Here is a 16679-nt window from a genome sequence, read left to right as displayed (position 1 = left end):
GAATCAATTCAAATTTTAAATTTTCAGATATGCGCCAGTGAAATAGCATAAATTGAAGACTCAAACACATATTTTTTTTAAGTTTCTGAAATTTCTGTTATATTAGCTAAGTGGATAACGAACATGCAAATATTTTTCAGGTATATCAATTATTTTAATTTCTTTCATTTTTTTGTTGTTTCTTCTTCCTTATTAAACGATATGATAAAATTGCATCTTCTTTATGTTTTAGATTCAAATAAAGATGAATAATAATGAAACACAATGAATATAATAAACACGACAAATACAACAAACACGATGAATATGAAAAACATGATGAACTTGAAGAACACAATGAATATGATGAACATAAAGAACACGACGAACACCATAAACGCTGACGTTTATGAATTTTAATTTAACTTAAGAAAATATATTGATAATATTGACGCAAACGTTAAACATTGAAAATATTTTTTACATCGGTTATTATAAACAACCAATGTAGTAAGTGATACTTTTTACATCGATTTTTAACAACCAATTTAAAAAGTCTTGAACTTTCTACATTACCTATATCTACATCGGATACGGAACTAATGTAAAAAGCATCTTTTAACTGATGTAAAAAGCTTTTTTCTCACTAGTAAATGTATTGGATATTTATAGATAATAACATATTAATGAAGGGTAAATAAGTAAAATGTTGCATTTCCTTTATCTCTTTCTTGTCTATCCAAAGCTCCTCCATTCTCATCTCTCTCCTTTCCTCTTAACCTTCTCTATTTTTAATTTTTTTCTTCTATTGAAACTCTGAAATCACATAAAATTATAGTTTGTTTAACATTTAATGTTAATAGACATATAAAAAAGGTTAATTTTTATTAAGTGATATATAATATCAACATGTCTTTACTGTAACAGCGACCCCCTCTAAATCCTAACCTAATCTTGTCGTTGCCGTAGAAAGACATTAAATTAGTAGTATCACTTTGTTTTTACTATCGACAATGACAACAATTATACCGTTTAGAGAAAATTAGCACAATAATATGAAAGAAGAGGTCAAACATAGCTGCATCTGAGGTGTATTAACATACATCTGGGTTGATCCAAGTAAACAAATGAATACTAAAGACTGTTCATACGCCTAAATAGAATTAGCAAAATAAAGCTAAAAGATTAAAATTTCATCTAGTGAAATAATAGAACTCTTTATCCAGAAAAATATGCACCTTCAAAAAATCACGACGTTGAAAAGCAACAACACTATTAAAAATTTCACTACTTTTTACATCAGTTTTATTAAAAGAACAATGTAGAAAGTATACATTAGCTTTACTTAATTTTTGATGTTGAGATGTTAACTTTTTACATAAGTTTTTTCGTAGGACTGATGTAAAAGTAGTTACGTTAACTTTCTACATCAATTTCTAAAACTAATGTAAAAAATATACGTTAGCTTTTTATGCATCAGTTCTCCAATAAAATTAATGTAAAAAGCAGTGATGTTCCTCTACAAAACTGATCTAGAAGTAACATTTAAAAGAAAATTACGTCACAGAGAGGAGACAATGGTTAATTAAGTTACAAAATAAAGTCAAAAAAGAATCAATATAATCTATATGTTTGTCCAAGATATAAAGTTAAGAATCTCAAATCTGTTATGAGCTGTGACTATGTGAAAGATTATGAGTTTGTTGCAATTTTTAACGCAGATTTATGACAAAGTCTTGATTTTCTTAGGCACAAGCTGTGACTATGTGAAAGACTGAGTTTGTTGCAATTTTTAACACAGATTTCTAACAAAGTCTTGATTTTCTTAAGCAAACTGTGCTATATTTTAAGAATAGAAAAAGAACATAAACATATTTAATAAGATTCTTGTTAAATCCATGTTTACCATATTTTAACATGTGTCATTTTATTACAGAACATGAATAAGGATGAGATCTTGCTGAGGCATCTCCAGAATATTAATTTATGCTTCTAATTTTTTTAGTATTTTTTTATATTTTTTCTGAGTCTAAACTATGTTATTAATACTAAAGAAAAAAAGAGAAAAGACAAAAAGAGATAAGACAAAGAAAAAGAACCGAATAAAAAAGAAAAAATTTACTCTTACATCATTTCTAAATGTAACTTATATTATCAATTTTTTATTTTTTATTTTTAATCATTTGATTTTGATTAATGATTCACAATATTTAAATTTTTTTAAAAAAAATAATTTTATCTTTTTTTAAAAAAGAAAATATTAGAATTACCTAAATTTGACACACTATGTGTAACAATTAACAATGACCCAAGTTTCGTAGTAGTTGGTATGGATGATTTGCTGCGTTTCAAAATGAATGAAAGACTTTTCTTGCTATGAAATGGGATGCAGATAATGTTCACATTAAACCGCACCCACCAGATTGCAAAGACAAGACAGCTTCCAATAAAGCGTGGCATGTATACAACAAACAAACGAGAAGAACAAGACATCTTAACCAAGAAAACATAGACATACATGACAGCTTTCTTAATACTATTTATTTTGAAAAATTTTATGACATGATATATCTACTATATAATATCTTACTGGTTAAAAAATTTAGATTAAATTGATATATTACTCTTTTTATTTTGTTTTAATTATTTTATTTTTAATATTTTAAAATTATTTAAAATTATTTATTGATTATAAAAAATATTAATTTCATTAAAAAATATATTTTTTATCAATAACTACTTATTATCTAATATACTACTTATATATTATAAATATATTGTCTAACATATTACTTATATTAAGTATTGGTGAGATGTAAACATTTGAAATTGAATTGAATAGACAAGAATAATAATAAAAATCATAAGAATGATGATTTTGAAAAAAAAATAGTTAAAAATAATTAATTTATAATTATTAGATTTTTGTGGTATGACAATTATTGCTTGATAATTTTTTTTTCAAAAGATATAAAAAAAACTATGAGTATCAAAAAAATTTTGATTGACATACTTATAATTTATGTTGTTCTTCATTTTTAATTTATTTTTTAAAAAGATTTTTAAAAATATAATGTCATATGCTCATGCATGACTATCAATAAAGATAATTATTTTAAAATTTAATAAATTAATTATTATTTTAAATTTATTAATTTTTTATAATACACATTAGTCAAACTAAAACTACTTTTTTAAAACATCATTACTTTTCTAAGCTGATATTTATGTTTTATGTATTGTTTAGCTATGTTAGGTATAATGCAATTGTCTTGAAGGTTATTAATAATCATTGGATGCACGTCAATTTATAAATTAAAAAAATAATAGTAATAAATGGTATCTTAAAAAATAATATAACATAATAAATAGAAAAAATATAACAAATATTTTTAAAAAATTAATACTAATAAATCATTGAATGACTTAATTAATAATTTAATATAAAATAATTAAAATAATCAAGTCTAATTTTGTATAACTTATGTATATAGGTTATATTTCTTTTATTTTATGATACTCATTATTAATAGAGTTTAGAAAATATGATACTATATAACCTATATGATACTCGTTTTGAAATATTAAAGTTTAATTTATAAAACTTATTATGACATATGAGTATTCCATACTGATATGATATGGATAGTTGCTAATTTTAAAAAAACTGTAAGCATTGAATATCTTTGTGTCTCTTAATTTCGTAATAGTTATGATAAAAATCTCCTAAGTTTCAACACCAGCGAAAAATAAAAAATAAACAGCTTAAAAAAATATAAAAAGAAATTTAATCACGATGTGTCGATATCGGGGCGTAAGGTTCCATTACATTCATGCATACATGGTCAACAGCTTATAAGTTGGTATGATATGGTGATGAATTTGGCACACTGTTACAACAAGAAGGACCCAAGTTTGGTAATTGGTATGAATGATTTGCTACGAGCTAGAAAGTGTCCCTCTTCATTTCAAAATGAATGGAAGACTTTTCTTCCTATGAAATGGGTTGCAGAAGAGCAGATGGGACTGCAAAGACAAGATAGCTTCTTCACCCCACGTATGTAGCAAACCAACGAGAAGGTGAAGACATCTTGTTGAAGAAAACATCATGACAACTTTCCTAATCCTATTCATCTTTGAAAGATTTTAACAATTCTACTATATAATCTTTTACTCGTTAAAATATTTAGATTAAATCTTAATTTTTTGTTTTTTATTTTATTTTTAATATTTTAAAATAGACCATACTAGTTATTGCTTATAAAAAATATTAATTCATTAAAAAATTACTATTAATGGGTAAATTTAATCACGATGTGTCGATATCTTGGCGTAAGGTTCCTTACATTCATACATACGTGGTCAATTTATTTATAAAAAAGTTCTTTATTCAAAATTTGTCAATTGTAAACAATAACTACGAATCACAAAGTATAAATTAGTCCAATTTTTTTATTATTTAAGGATAATCCGTGATTTCCGATCATAGACAAAAACAAAAATTTTTAAGACAACAAACTAATACATTATTATTCTGTGTCATTATTTTTTTAAGTGTGTTGATGTTGACGGTTGAGTTATTAACTAATAAAAATAACATTAATAGCTGCAAGATTAATAAATTAGGATAGAATTAATCATTAAAATTTCGGATTGCATAATCATTCACTAATTGTTGATAAATTAATATTATGCTTAACCTGCGAGTCCTCTTAATTTTTCCACTACACATCATATCATCATTATTTAAGATATAAGAGTCTTGTTATATTTTCTGATCTACTAATTTAATATATTTTTACTATTTTATAAAATAAATATTAAATGAAAAGTATGTTTAGTTATTTTCTTGAAAACATAAAAAGTATATATATATATATATATTTTTTTTTTTCATTTAAGAATTAAGAGATTTTGTAAGAATAAAAAATGAATTTGTTTAAATTATGCCATGGGATAAATAATCTCATTACAAGTGAAATAATAAATAAAATCATTATAATTTTTTTTATATTTAAAAGTTTACTAGTTTACTTAGGATGAGGTTATTTACGTACCCTTTGAAAAAAATTAAATAAATTTATTAAAAAAATCGAAATATTTAAAGTTATTTTGTTTATATCTTTCACTTAACTTTTGTTTTATTTATATACATTTTTCGCAAAACAAATGCACCCCACCAATAGTTCGAAAAACGCCATCTATAGTTAAAAAAAGATAGAGTGGTGCGAATCTAAACAGGAAAATCCCATATAATAGTTAATAACCATTGCGACAACACCTGCGTAGAGTTGTTTATGGAATTTGGAATCTCAACACTAGAAAATTATTATTCAACGTGGGTCATACAAAACGACCTTATTATATACATTACACACACGTACGTAGATACATATATGATGGTGCATTTTCAATTTTTTTTAGGAAATATGGCGAACCAGGTTTGGATACCAGTGAGAAGCAATGCAATTAATGCAGCTAAAAAGGCAAACATGGCCCATGGAGTACTGAAATGAGTATTGTAAAATTCAGCCAACCATGTCCTCCATTTATTTCTGTAATGCTTTTCAATTTTCGCCTTCACCAAAATATATTTCTTGCTGTAGGCCACTGCACTGGAGTAGAATTTGTCGCAGTACATTTTAGTTGGCAAATCATCACCCAAGTCATTAAAGAGCTTGGCCAAGTCTTCGTCGGTTCCAAGCAAGTTTTGAAACACACCTGCTAATCTAAGCTCCTTCACATCCTCAGCAGTGTCAATCAATGAATCCATGAAGGAAAAGAATGAGCAACATTCATAGTTGGAACCAACATCTGGACACAACTCGTAAGCCATAAAGTTCCAAAACGCATAAGGCGTGACATCGTTGAAGAGAAACATTGGGAGCCTTAATTCGCCGCTAAACCACTTAGAGTTGAAAGACACGTTATTCCATCTCCATGCATTACCGACTGACTCATCTGCCATTGGCATCATCACTCGAATCCCTGCTGTTTTAAGATCTCGTATGTTCTTATAAGTATGCCAAACAACCATCGGATCTATTTCAATATTGCATTCATCAGCATCATGTTGTTGTTGGTTTAGGATTGTATCTATCTCCTTCTCCATCTCATTGTATTTGTCGGTGGGAAACTCCTTAACGGTTGAAAGGAACATTGAGCGACAAGAATCGAGTAAATGAATTGGTTTAGGATTTTGAATTGAGATCGTTGCCATTCCACGTTGTTTGGTTTCACCCATGTCATTGTAATTGCTCATTAAATATTCCAAGTTCTTATTGCTTAGCATCTCAAGCAATCTCCTTGGAAATTGGTTCTCCAACAACAACGTATCTCTCCACATATGCGTTAGTTGGTCAAGCTTAAGGTTTAGTGCTTCCGGATGCCGATAGTCAATATTTTCCATGAAATGGAGCAAAGAACATCCATCAACAAACAAAATCCAAGCAAGGTCACTGTCCTTGTCCTTGTAATCTTTGATTGCATCCTCAGTGAACAACGTCTTCAACTCTTCCATATTATCTTCTATCCTTTCCAGCAAAAGTTTAGCTGCTACGTCTTTATCTTGATTCGTTTTTTCACTATATTCGGCAACAAATTTTGATGTCCATAGAAGCTTGTAACGCTCTCCTTGCTTAAGACTTGGACTGCCGTGATGGATGGGACCGAATGAGATCATCTTTGGGGAGAAATATTTAGCACACTTGTCATTTTGTCGCAAAAACATAGGTGCCCTTTGGATCTTGGAACCTGGAAATTTACTATCTTTATCAAAGCTTTGTTCTGCATCTTTTAGTTGGGCAAGCCTTTTATCCACGATGGCTTCTAATGTCTCCGTCATTGTCCAATGGTTGACGAGTTAAATTAAAGTAAAGGTTAGACCTAAAAATAAAATTAAATAGAATAAGGTTATTTACCAGACTTAATCAAAATTAATTAAAAGAGAAAACTGTACCACAAATTTACATAAAATACTCATTTTTTTCTCTCGAAATCTCTGTAAATTAAACTTTTTAAATCATTAAATTTTCTTTCACTCAAAAGTTTTCAATAAAAATATTATATTTGACTTAAATTTAAAATATTCGTTTTAAAAAATTATTTGAATTTTTTAAATTATTATTTTTATCTCAAATTCATCTTAAACTTCTTATTGTTCGATTAAATAATGAATTTTCGAAGATTTTATGTAAAAAAAAAATAGAAGAATTTGATTAGAAACTAAATTTCAAGCAAATATTATAAGACTAAAAATTATATATGTGCCATAATAAATAAAGCAAAAGTAAAAACATTTAAATATACACATAAAAACATATAACGGCATTGCTTGTATATTTGTAGGTTTGTTTCTCTTTAAAAGTTTGATAGAATTAATTTTAATAAAATTTTCAAATTATTGAACATCATTAAAATGTGTTTAAAATAATTTTATTTATGTTAAAATGTATACCTAATATTGAAAAGTGTAAGAATTATTATTTTTTAACACCAAAACAAATTAAATAGGGGCATAACCATTACATAATAGTAATTTTAACGTTCAAGTCAAAAGTACTAAAGCAAAACTAGGCTTGTTTAATATAATCGCTTATGCCAGTCCAGATATAGATTACAATTTACATCCAAGCAATGTTAAAAAAATTGGATAATTAAAATTAACTAAATAAAAAAAAGTCTATTTCATTTTAGAATCAGATGTATATTTATATTCTCTTTTAAAATTCAGTTGGATTACTATATCCATGAGATCTTATTTAAATAACAAGATTTAAAAAGTGTATCTAATTTTTTTATATGATCATACGGTCGCTAACTAAATATAAAAAAATCTTAAAATACGAAAAATTTCACGGTGTAAATTTACAGTCTCACAATTCTAAAATGTGAATGATTTTCATTAGATATATTCCTTATATGCTATATTAGAGTTATAATAATTTATTTGATTTATATTCCTTACTTCTTATTATTTTGTTTAAAATTTTTAAACAAAAACTTCCTTTATTGTTTAAAGTTGAATTTTGTATACATTGTACGTAACACAGGTCAAGGATGTTAACTATAAGCAAGACTCTTACTACTCTAATTAAATTTATTAATTACAAGACCTAAATAAAATAAATTGGAAAATTCACTAACACCATGCGCTGCCTAACCCTACCTCTCGTTTTTCCTTTCCTTCATCCCAAGCATCTTAAATGTTTCACATGCACCAAAAAATAATTTAAAAACAAACAAAACATACATTGTTAAATATAATAAAGTTCTACTAATAGATGAAAATTTTAAAAGATAAATAAGTAAGAAAATTATGAATCTAAAATTTTCAAAAGTGTTTAGATAAGTAAGTTACTTAAAACTTATGAACACTCTATCTTACATTTTTGGAATGAATCTGTAGTCAAATTCTAATATAATATCGAAGGTAGATCTATACAAACTTAAAGAAAAAAAAATTAAAGCACCAAAATAAAAAAGAAAAGTCACACACCAAAATAAAAGCGCCAGAATAAACTAAGGAAGAATGATAGATAACAAAGTCACACACCAGCAAGTTATCAATAAATTAAAAGATATATAAATAAAAAATTATAAATTTAAGTTAAAAAGATTCTTGAATCAGATATGCATTCATAGATAAAAAATTATAAATTTAAGTTAAAATGATTCTTGAATCAGATATGCATTCAAATTTAGATCATAAATCTAAATTTCCCAAATTCATGAATCGGGTATGTAATCAAATTTTAATATACATCAACAGTTTAGAAAAAAAAAATTCTCTCTCGATTTTAAACTAATGCTCTCCTTATTTATAATTACTTTTTTGTTGAGATGTTATATTTTCATTGGAGAAATAGAAAATATATTACAAAAAAGAAATATAAGATTTTGGTCCATCAAACCATTAAAATAAATAAATAAAGTTGCAATCAAAGATATAGACACTGGAGTAGCAAACAAACAAATTAAAAGCATTGAACTTGCACAGATGCAATTATATCTGCTTTGATACCGTTTTCTTGACATTTGGAAACCAGAGAGTAGTCGTTAAATTCCATACTCCAAACGCAGTGAAAGCCTTTGTTATAGGAATGCAATATATCACAAATTAAAGTAAGGGAATGCAATGAAAAAGAGATTAATTCTGACCTTGTTGCGAGGCAAGATAATAGTAAATGGAAAGTAAGAAAGAAGTGTGAGATATTAATTAATGAGGTTGCTAGGGTATAAACCTCTCCTATATATACTCCAATGTAGCGGTGAAATCCTTTGGAACCAAGGAAGGAATGCAACATAGTATAAGGGAATGCAATAAAAAAGAGATTCTGAAATTATTGTGTTGTCCAAGTATTGCAAGTAGTGAAACTTAAAAGGAGAAATAAGAGTGAGAAATTAATCGTGAGGTTGCTACTTGAAGTTGATGGGTTGTAAACTTCGATATGTACTCCAACTTTGTTTTGAAATCCTTTAGTTTTTAACCAAAGAAGGAATGCAGTTTGCCACAAATTAAAGTGAGAGAGTACAATGAAAAAGAGATTCTCAAATTATTTTCTACTCAAAGCATAATGTAGTGTGAAAAAGGAGACCGGGTGTAAAACATGTTGTTTGTTATGTGTAAGTTATTTCATATATAAATTTTCATTAAAAAAAAAACTATTGATAAGATCATTGACTATATATATATAACATAACACTGCTAAAAAATTAATTTTAAAGAAAAAATTAGTTTCTAGTCAATTTTATATTATGAATTAAAATTTATTATTTAAAAAGTGAATCATTCTTAAAGGCTATGAATAGAAATATTATAATTTTACTAAACAAAGGTCTTTTGAGAGTAGTTAAGAATTGTTATTTGATATTTTTGGAATAATGAGAATGTTATTAATAATGAATTATGTCAAACTTTAGAATAGACAACTTTATAATTATTGAGAAAATGTGTATGTTGATGATTGAGGTATGTGGAAATGTATTGAATTGGATTGTTAATGAAAAAGTGATATGTTATTCTTGAATGAAGATATAGTTTGGTGTATGAAATGAAATGATGCGAAATGATGAGAAATTATGAGAAAAGTGATTATAATACGAAAATTGAAATGATTGATGGATGTGATTATAATGTAGATATTGTGGTACATCTTAAGAGTGTATTCATAATACATATTTTGTAATACACCAAGTTATATAGTTGAGACTCACGTATTATGACACATTGATTTATGAGAAAGATATGGAAAAGAATGAGATGTTGATGGTAAGTTTAGATAACTATAGATATACACTGTGGGTGTAGAGTTCAAAGAAGATTTGAAAAATCTTGGAGAAATGAAGGTGGTGAATGCTAAGTATGAACAAGTGTACAATGATTTATTAAAAATTGAAAGCATTCATGGGCCGCACACTCATTTCCTGACAAGACTCTTGACTATACCTTTGCTAAAAAGGGCTGGGTCGGCACATGTGTATCCGTGTTGCTGCAGCTAACCAGTAGCTATCTAAGCTATGAAGTCTTCAAGGAATCTCAGGGACATTGAATATGAAAGTGTGATATATATGAAGCAGTATAGAATTTGTACAATTATAATACATGCACTGTAACATATCGGTTGGTATTGTTACAATATATGTGTTGCAATATATCGACAGGTGCGATTATGACACATGTATTATGACATATTAATCGACATGGAATAATACATGTATTATAGCGTACAAATTAATAAAAAGATGCATGGTATGAAAGTTTGCAAATATGATTGATTATTGTTGTGTGTACTCCGTGGTGTTAGTGATTGATATGATTTGAGGTGTTATTGTCAATTCAATTCATGTTAGAAATTATTTTTTTATAATATATATAAATATATGACTATTTTGCTTATGTCAAACAAAAGATTTAGTGGGACGGAAGATACTCACCCTTACTAATATTTTCAGATAATGAAAGTGAAGAGATAAAGATATTTGGCCTGTTCTATAATCATAATCCAAGGGTATTAGAAGGAAGATTGTTTTATAGAAACTAGGATCATTTGAGAAAGTGTATTATTTTATCCTAATTGTATCTTGTGATGACTAAATTTTGTAAATGATTTCTAATATCAAATTTTAGAATTTATAATACATGGGCCAATTTTTTTGTAATGAATATTTTGGAAATGTTCTTAGTGAAAATTCTAAATTTATATGTATTCAAAATGAACCAAATAATTTGCTAGAGTAAAGTTAAGTTTTATTTATTATCTCAAAGTTTCAAAATCATCCTCTTAGAAGTTTTGACTCCTTTGGAGTATTATGAAACTTACATAATAATAAAATATAAATTTTTGTCTTTATTCTATTATTAAATTCATGAATAGGAATAAAATTATTTTTCATTCGCTACGAAAATTTATTTATTTTGAATGAAGAAAATAAGGATGTTACACTCGTGATCAGCCTTCTCCACAACCATTGTTGCCCAGATTGATTCTTCGTGTCTCTGACATTCAACTGGTGGTAACCGTTAGTAACAGTTGTTTTTGTAGTTGCTTCAAACCTTATAGTTCTTTAGATATGTTTCTTAATCTTTTAAGTTTCACTCTATTTTCTTAAACTTAGAATGATTTTCTTGTCAATTTCTTTTTCGACAAGTTTTAAAGAAAATTTATGAGCTCTCTCTTGGACTTAGAATGATTCCTTTATCAATTTCTGTTTTTACAAGTTTTTAATTAGATCTGTTGGGGGCCTTCTTTCTCGACTAGTTTTGGATGTTTTTGACCTTGGAGTCAAAATTTCTAAAGCTTCTAGAAATGTGATTTCTTTTTCGACCAAAAATGTGACTCTTTTTGAGACCCTCCAAAATCTCTAGAAATGTGACCTTATTTAAACTAAGTGGAGTGACTTGTTTTTCGATAAAATTGAAAATTGAGACTCCGTCAGTTTTCACAAAAATGTGTCAAAAAATATTCTTCAAAACTTAAAATTTTCTTTAGTTTTAGTTTAAAAGATGTGTCAATGCCATCAATCATTAAAGTTTTCTCTTCAAGAAGACAGTTTTTTTTCTACTACAAAAGTATAATAAGAAATTTTGAACATTACCTTAGAAAATTTTTTCTTTTTTCAATCAAATCAATAGGAACGAATATATACTATTACGTTAATGACGATCAAAACATCTTTGCCGCAAACTTTAAAAAATTTTAAGTTGTAAAACAAGTTTTATACTTTGGTATATTTCCAAAAATATTTATATATATACATATATATTACATTATTTTTATTTAAAAAAATTATAATATTTTTAAATTAAAAAATTCTCAATTTAATTAATTTTACATTTTTTTTGTTAAAGTACTGTTGAACATGTTTGACATGTTTTTTAATAAATTTTATAATTTTGGTCAAAGTTTTAAAAAATAACAAATTTAATGTATTTTTTAAATAATAAAAAAAATTTAAATTTTTAATTTTTGATTAAAACTTATAAAAGGTAAAGATTAGTGACTTCAACTTAAAAAAAATTAACATAAAAAGGAATGTTTTTAAAATATGGAATTAAAAAAAATACAGAAATATAATATTTTTGAAAAAATTACAAAAATATAGAAATAAACAATCACTACTATTATTTACACTAGTACTGATATAACAACAAAAAATTAACAAGTTTTACATAAAATCCATGTCTACTGTTTATCTGAAGCAAAGTTTTCTTTCCCTCACACTGCACTGATCCCTGGCTCCATTTGTGTTGCAGGACAGCGGTATTGTTCCAATTGTAGAGCCTGAAAATCTTCTTGATGGAGACCACCCAATTGAGAGGACAGTGGAAGTAGCTGAGAAGGTCGCAGAGGTCTTCTTCTATTTGGCCGAAAACAATGTCATTTTCTAGGGAATTTTGCTCAAGCCTAGCATGGTTACGGCTGGAGCTGAACACGAGGAGAAGGCTTCTCCAGAAACCATTGCCAAATATACTCTAACCATGCTTAGAAGAAGAGTCCCTCCTGCTGTCCCACGAATCAGTTGCCACACTTTTTCTGTCCTCTTCATAAATTGTTGTGATGATCAGATTTCCTGTGCAACATTTTCAGGACTACATGAACTCAGAATCCTTAAAAGATATATACATCACCTTTTGTCTATATGCTATCATCTCAATTGTTTTCTAATCTGAATGGATGCATCGTTCATCGTGATGATGCTAATTTCAATTATTTTTCATTTAAGATTGCACTTGACTTGAGTTAGAAGTTGAAATTTGGATCCCCTCAATTAAGCTGTTCACAATTTTCTGTTTTTATTCTCAGTTTTTGTCAGGTGGACAATCCGAAGTAGAAGCAACATTAAATCTCAATGCAATGAACCAGAGTCCCAACCCATGGCATGTTTCTTTCTCATATGCACGAGCTCTGCAGAACACGGTGCTTAAGACTTGGCAAGGACGCCCTGAGAATGTGGAAGCTGCTCAGAGGCTCTTTTGGTCCGCGCTAAAGCAAACTCCTTGGCTCAACTTGGAAGATACTCTGCCGAGGGTGAATGTTTGTCAAGGGCTATACCTACTAGAAAGTTTGTGTGACCCTTGTCTTCGGCCTTCAGTTGTTTTGTTTTGACTGTTTATCATTCCTTATTAGCAGTGAATTCTAAGGAGATTTAGACGTGTTTTATTTTATGTTTTTCAACTTCTAGCAGATGAGTTTGAATAAAGAGAGCAAGAACTGAAGGCTTTTTTCTTAGTAAAGATAAGGCTGGGGATTAGTAAAAACCAAATGGGAAAGAAGAAAAACAAAGTTGGAGCACACAACCATGCTAGGTACGTTACTCTTATTTCTTAAAGACGCAAACACACATGACTTTATTCTGATCATACCATCATACATGGTATAGGAGATTGATATATATAAAAAGAGAGAACAACAACAACACACGAGACTTTATTCTGATCATACCATCATACATGGTATAGGAGATTGATATATATAAAAAGGAGCAATGTAATATCTGTATACCAAAAATAGACATTAATAGTGGATGTCACTGAGAGAGATACACAGACCTTAATTCTTTTTAATTTCTTTCATAGAATATATTGTATCTCTCGCTATGGTGTCCACTTTTTAGATCCACTTTTGATGTACAAATAACATTGTTCTCAGACTTCGTCGTGACCATGATCAGCACCTGGATTGCGATGATGATCATGGCCATCAAGCCCACGGTTGTTGCGAGGCAATATGCTACAAAGAGAAGGCCAATTGGGAAGCATTGGCTTCACACCACCAATGATGTAGTCATCAGTAGTTCCTGGAGCAAAATTGATAAGTGCATATTGTGTTCCTTTGAAAATGTAAGCTTCATCAGTCCTGTGAGAAGCGAAAGCAGCTTGAATTCCACTCGCAAATATCGTGCCTCTCAAACTATAGAACCCTTCAGTGATTTTTCGGATTGCAATGAGATTCTTGGTATCATAGTTTATAAGAGCATATTGGTCGCCTTTGAATAAGTAAGCTTCATAGCTCCTAGATGACCTGAAGGCAGCATCTATGCCATTCTCAAACACTCTATCCTTGAAGAAGGGAAACATGGCGGCGATTGTCATGGGACCAGAGAGTATTTTGTCATCAGTAGTTCCTGGAGCATAGTCTATTAAGGCACAAAGGTTGCTAGAGAAGATGTAGGCTTGGTTCCCATCAGTGTCAAAAGCACAATCTATTCCATGTTCACCAAATGCTGTGGCAGTAAGAGACGGATACCCATCACAAATTAGAAGCGGCCCATTTACAATCTTGTCATCCGTTGTTCCAGGAGCATAATTCAACAATGTATACTCATTTCTCATGAATATGTATGCTTCATTTGTTCTAGATGAACGGAATGCAGCATTTATATAGCCCTGAGCATTTGCTACCTCATCCGCATACCAGTTCATAGCATCGTCATCATTCTCTGAGCCTAAGACTTGTCTTTTCTCTCTTTGCTCATCCAATTCTAACAATGCTGGAGTTTGTGGTCTGAAGATTACAATGGTTAAATACCTGCTGCGATGATCATCTTCATCCCTGTAATCAAATACTGGCCTTTGGATGTCGAGCAATCTGTATGGATGTGTTTGTGGGTTAAAATAACCATTTATTATTATTCTGTTGTCCGCTCTTCTCCATCTTGGATGCCTGCACGGTAAAAGACGATCAATGAAAACTCACTGAAAGTAATGATAACATATATAGGATGCTTTGTTGGGTCGGGGAAGCCCAGCTGAGATGACCGTACTAAGTGAGAAAAGCAAATAAGTGGGTTGGATACCACATCTTGACTCAAAATCTTAAAAAAGTGGATCTCTAACTCTCCCATCTTATACAGTATTCACTTAGCCAATTTAATTAGAAGACACTAAAATTTAAATGGGGGAGATATTTATATTTATAGGAGAATTGAAGACGAGCTTCTAAAATTCTTCAACATACAAGGACGTTGAAGAATATGGATGATGATATATAAAGTCGTATGAAATACTCACCCGGTTGCAGCGTCACGCGTGCCTATGAATAACTGAGCAGAGCGAATGTATTGGCGTGCAATGCCAGCAACAAAGGCAATTTCATCTTGACCAGGAAATCGATATTGTTCACCAAGTGTCGCAGCTATCCAAATGCCCCCAGGAGCATAGATCTCATACCTATAAAGCCTAACCTCCTGGTCATCCGGGCCCAGCGGTGGGCGATAATTACTGTTAAGAGTTGTGCCAACGAAGGCATGCCTTTGGGATCTCCCTTCTTGGGCTGGCCTGCCACCATTGTGAACGTAGTTCTCCACATTGTAGTAAGTGCTATCGGGAACCCCTTCTTGGAGCCTTGCCTGGAACCCATTCTCAAATATCTGCTGGTAAGGTTCCCTGGCCCAACGGAACACGTGGTGGATCACATCCTCCTCTCTGTCACTGCCTCTGTAAGAGGGATAATGGATCCACAAAATTTTAAGATAGGTGGATAATAATAATATAAAGACTCACTTGATTAGATCTTTTTTAAAACATGAATCCAACTTATACCTTAAAATTACAGTTGCAATAGAAAAGGATGAACTTAATTAGTAAAATAAGGCGAACAGTTTCATGCCTGTACTGGATTTCTGGCACGGCTACCAAAGGTGGGGTAACATTGGTGCAACTGAAGCGGTTAACAGTTGCCATCAAAGACTGAGCTCTACTTTCATCATCAGCGTTTATAGGCTGTGGAAAGTTAGCAGCACACCCTCTGCAAGGTGAATCAATTGGGAATGACATGTTTCTTAACCACCAAGAAATATAATAAAGGTATATATGGCTATATGCAAATAAGAGTAATTATCTCCAGCAGATACATGGATGAAGAACCCCGAGAGTATGCATATATAGGTATGATTGAGGGATTAAAATAAAATTTAAAAATTCAGATACCAAATTGACTTGGGCTACACGTTAGTAGTTAGAAAGACTAAAAAATTATCCAACTCATTAACTTTTCCAAATCATATTCCTTAACCGCAATAGAAAATAATATTATTTTTAAACCTCTCTCTATATATACTCCAATGTAGCGGTGAAATCCTTTGGAACCAAGGAAGGAATGCAACATAGTATAAGGGAATGCAATAAAAAAGAGATTCTGAAATTATTGTGTTGTCCAAGTATTGCAAGTAGTGAAACTTAAAAGGAGAAATAAGAGTGA

At 29.5% G+C, this 16679-nt stretch overlaps 1 protein-coding gene and 1 pseudogene across 1 annotated transcript; one reads left to right on the top strand and one right to left on the bottom strand.

Annotated features, from left to right (window-relative positions):
• The first annotated feature begins 10225 nt into the window (after positions 1-10225).
• LOC113871877 lies at positions 10226-13552 on the top strand (annotated as a pseudogene).
• Positions 13553-14125: 573 nt separating this feature from the next.
• On the bottom strand, positions 14126-16255 carry LOC113871876. The gene is made up of 3 exons (XM_027508970.1): positions 16089-16255; positions 15491-15916; positions 14126-15143 (listed from the first exon to the last, which is right to left on the bottom strand). The coding sequence occupies exons 1-3, from the start codon at positions 16253-16255 to the stop codon at positions 14126-14128; spliced, it is 1611 nt and encodes a 536-aa protein (XP_027364771.1).
• Positions 16256-16679: the final 424 nt, after the last annotated feature.

This window comes from Abrus precatorius, unplaced genomic scaffold, assembly GCF_003935025.1.
Source record: "Abrus precatorius isolate BTA unplaced genomic scaffold, Abrus_2018 Scaffold7, whole genome shotgun sequence".
Classification (NCBI taxonomy): Eukaryota; Viridiplantae; Streptophyta; class Magnoliopsida; order Fabales; family Fabaceae; genus Abrus; species Abrus precatorius.
The sequence above is the reverse complement of the archived record's forward strand: the minus strand, read 5'-3'. Positions and strand labels throughout refer to the sequence as shown.

What these genes read in the sequence shown, in the direction of transcription:
- LOC113871876 (XM_027508970.1), bottom strand. Translation starts at nt 16,255, where the DNA reads ATGTCATTCCCAATTGATTCACCTTGCAGAGGGTGTGCTGCTAACTTT. An exon ending in GTGCCAGAAATCCAGTACAG is followed by an intron (nt 15,917 to 16,088) that starts GCATGAAACTGT and finishes TCCCTCTTACAG; the next exon opens with AGGCAGTGACAGAGAGGAGG. An exon ending in ACGCGTGACGCTGCAACCGG is followed by an intron (nt 15,144 to 15,490) that starts GTGAGTATTTCA and finishes TTTACCGTGCAG; the next exon opens with GCATCCAAGATGGAGAAGAG.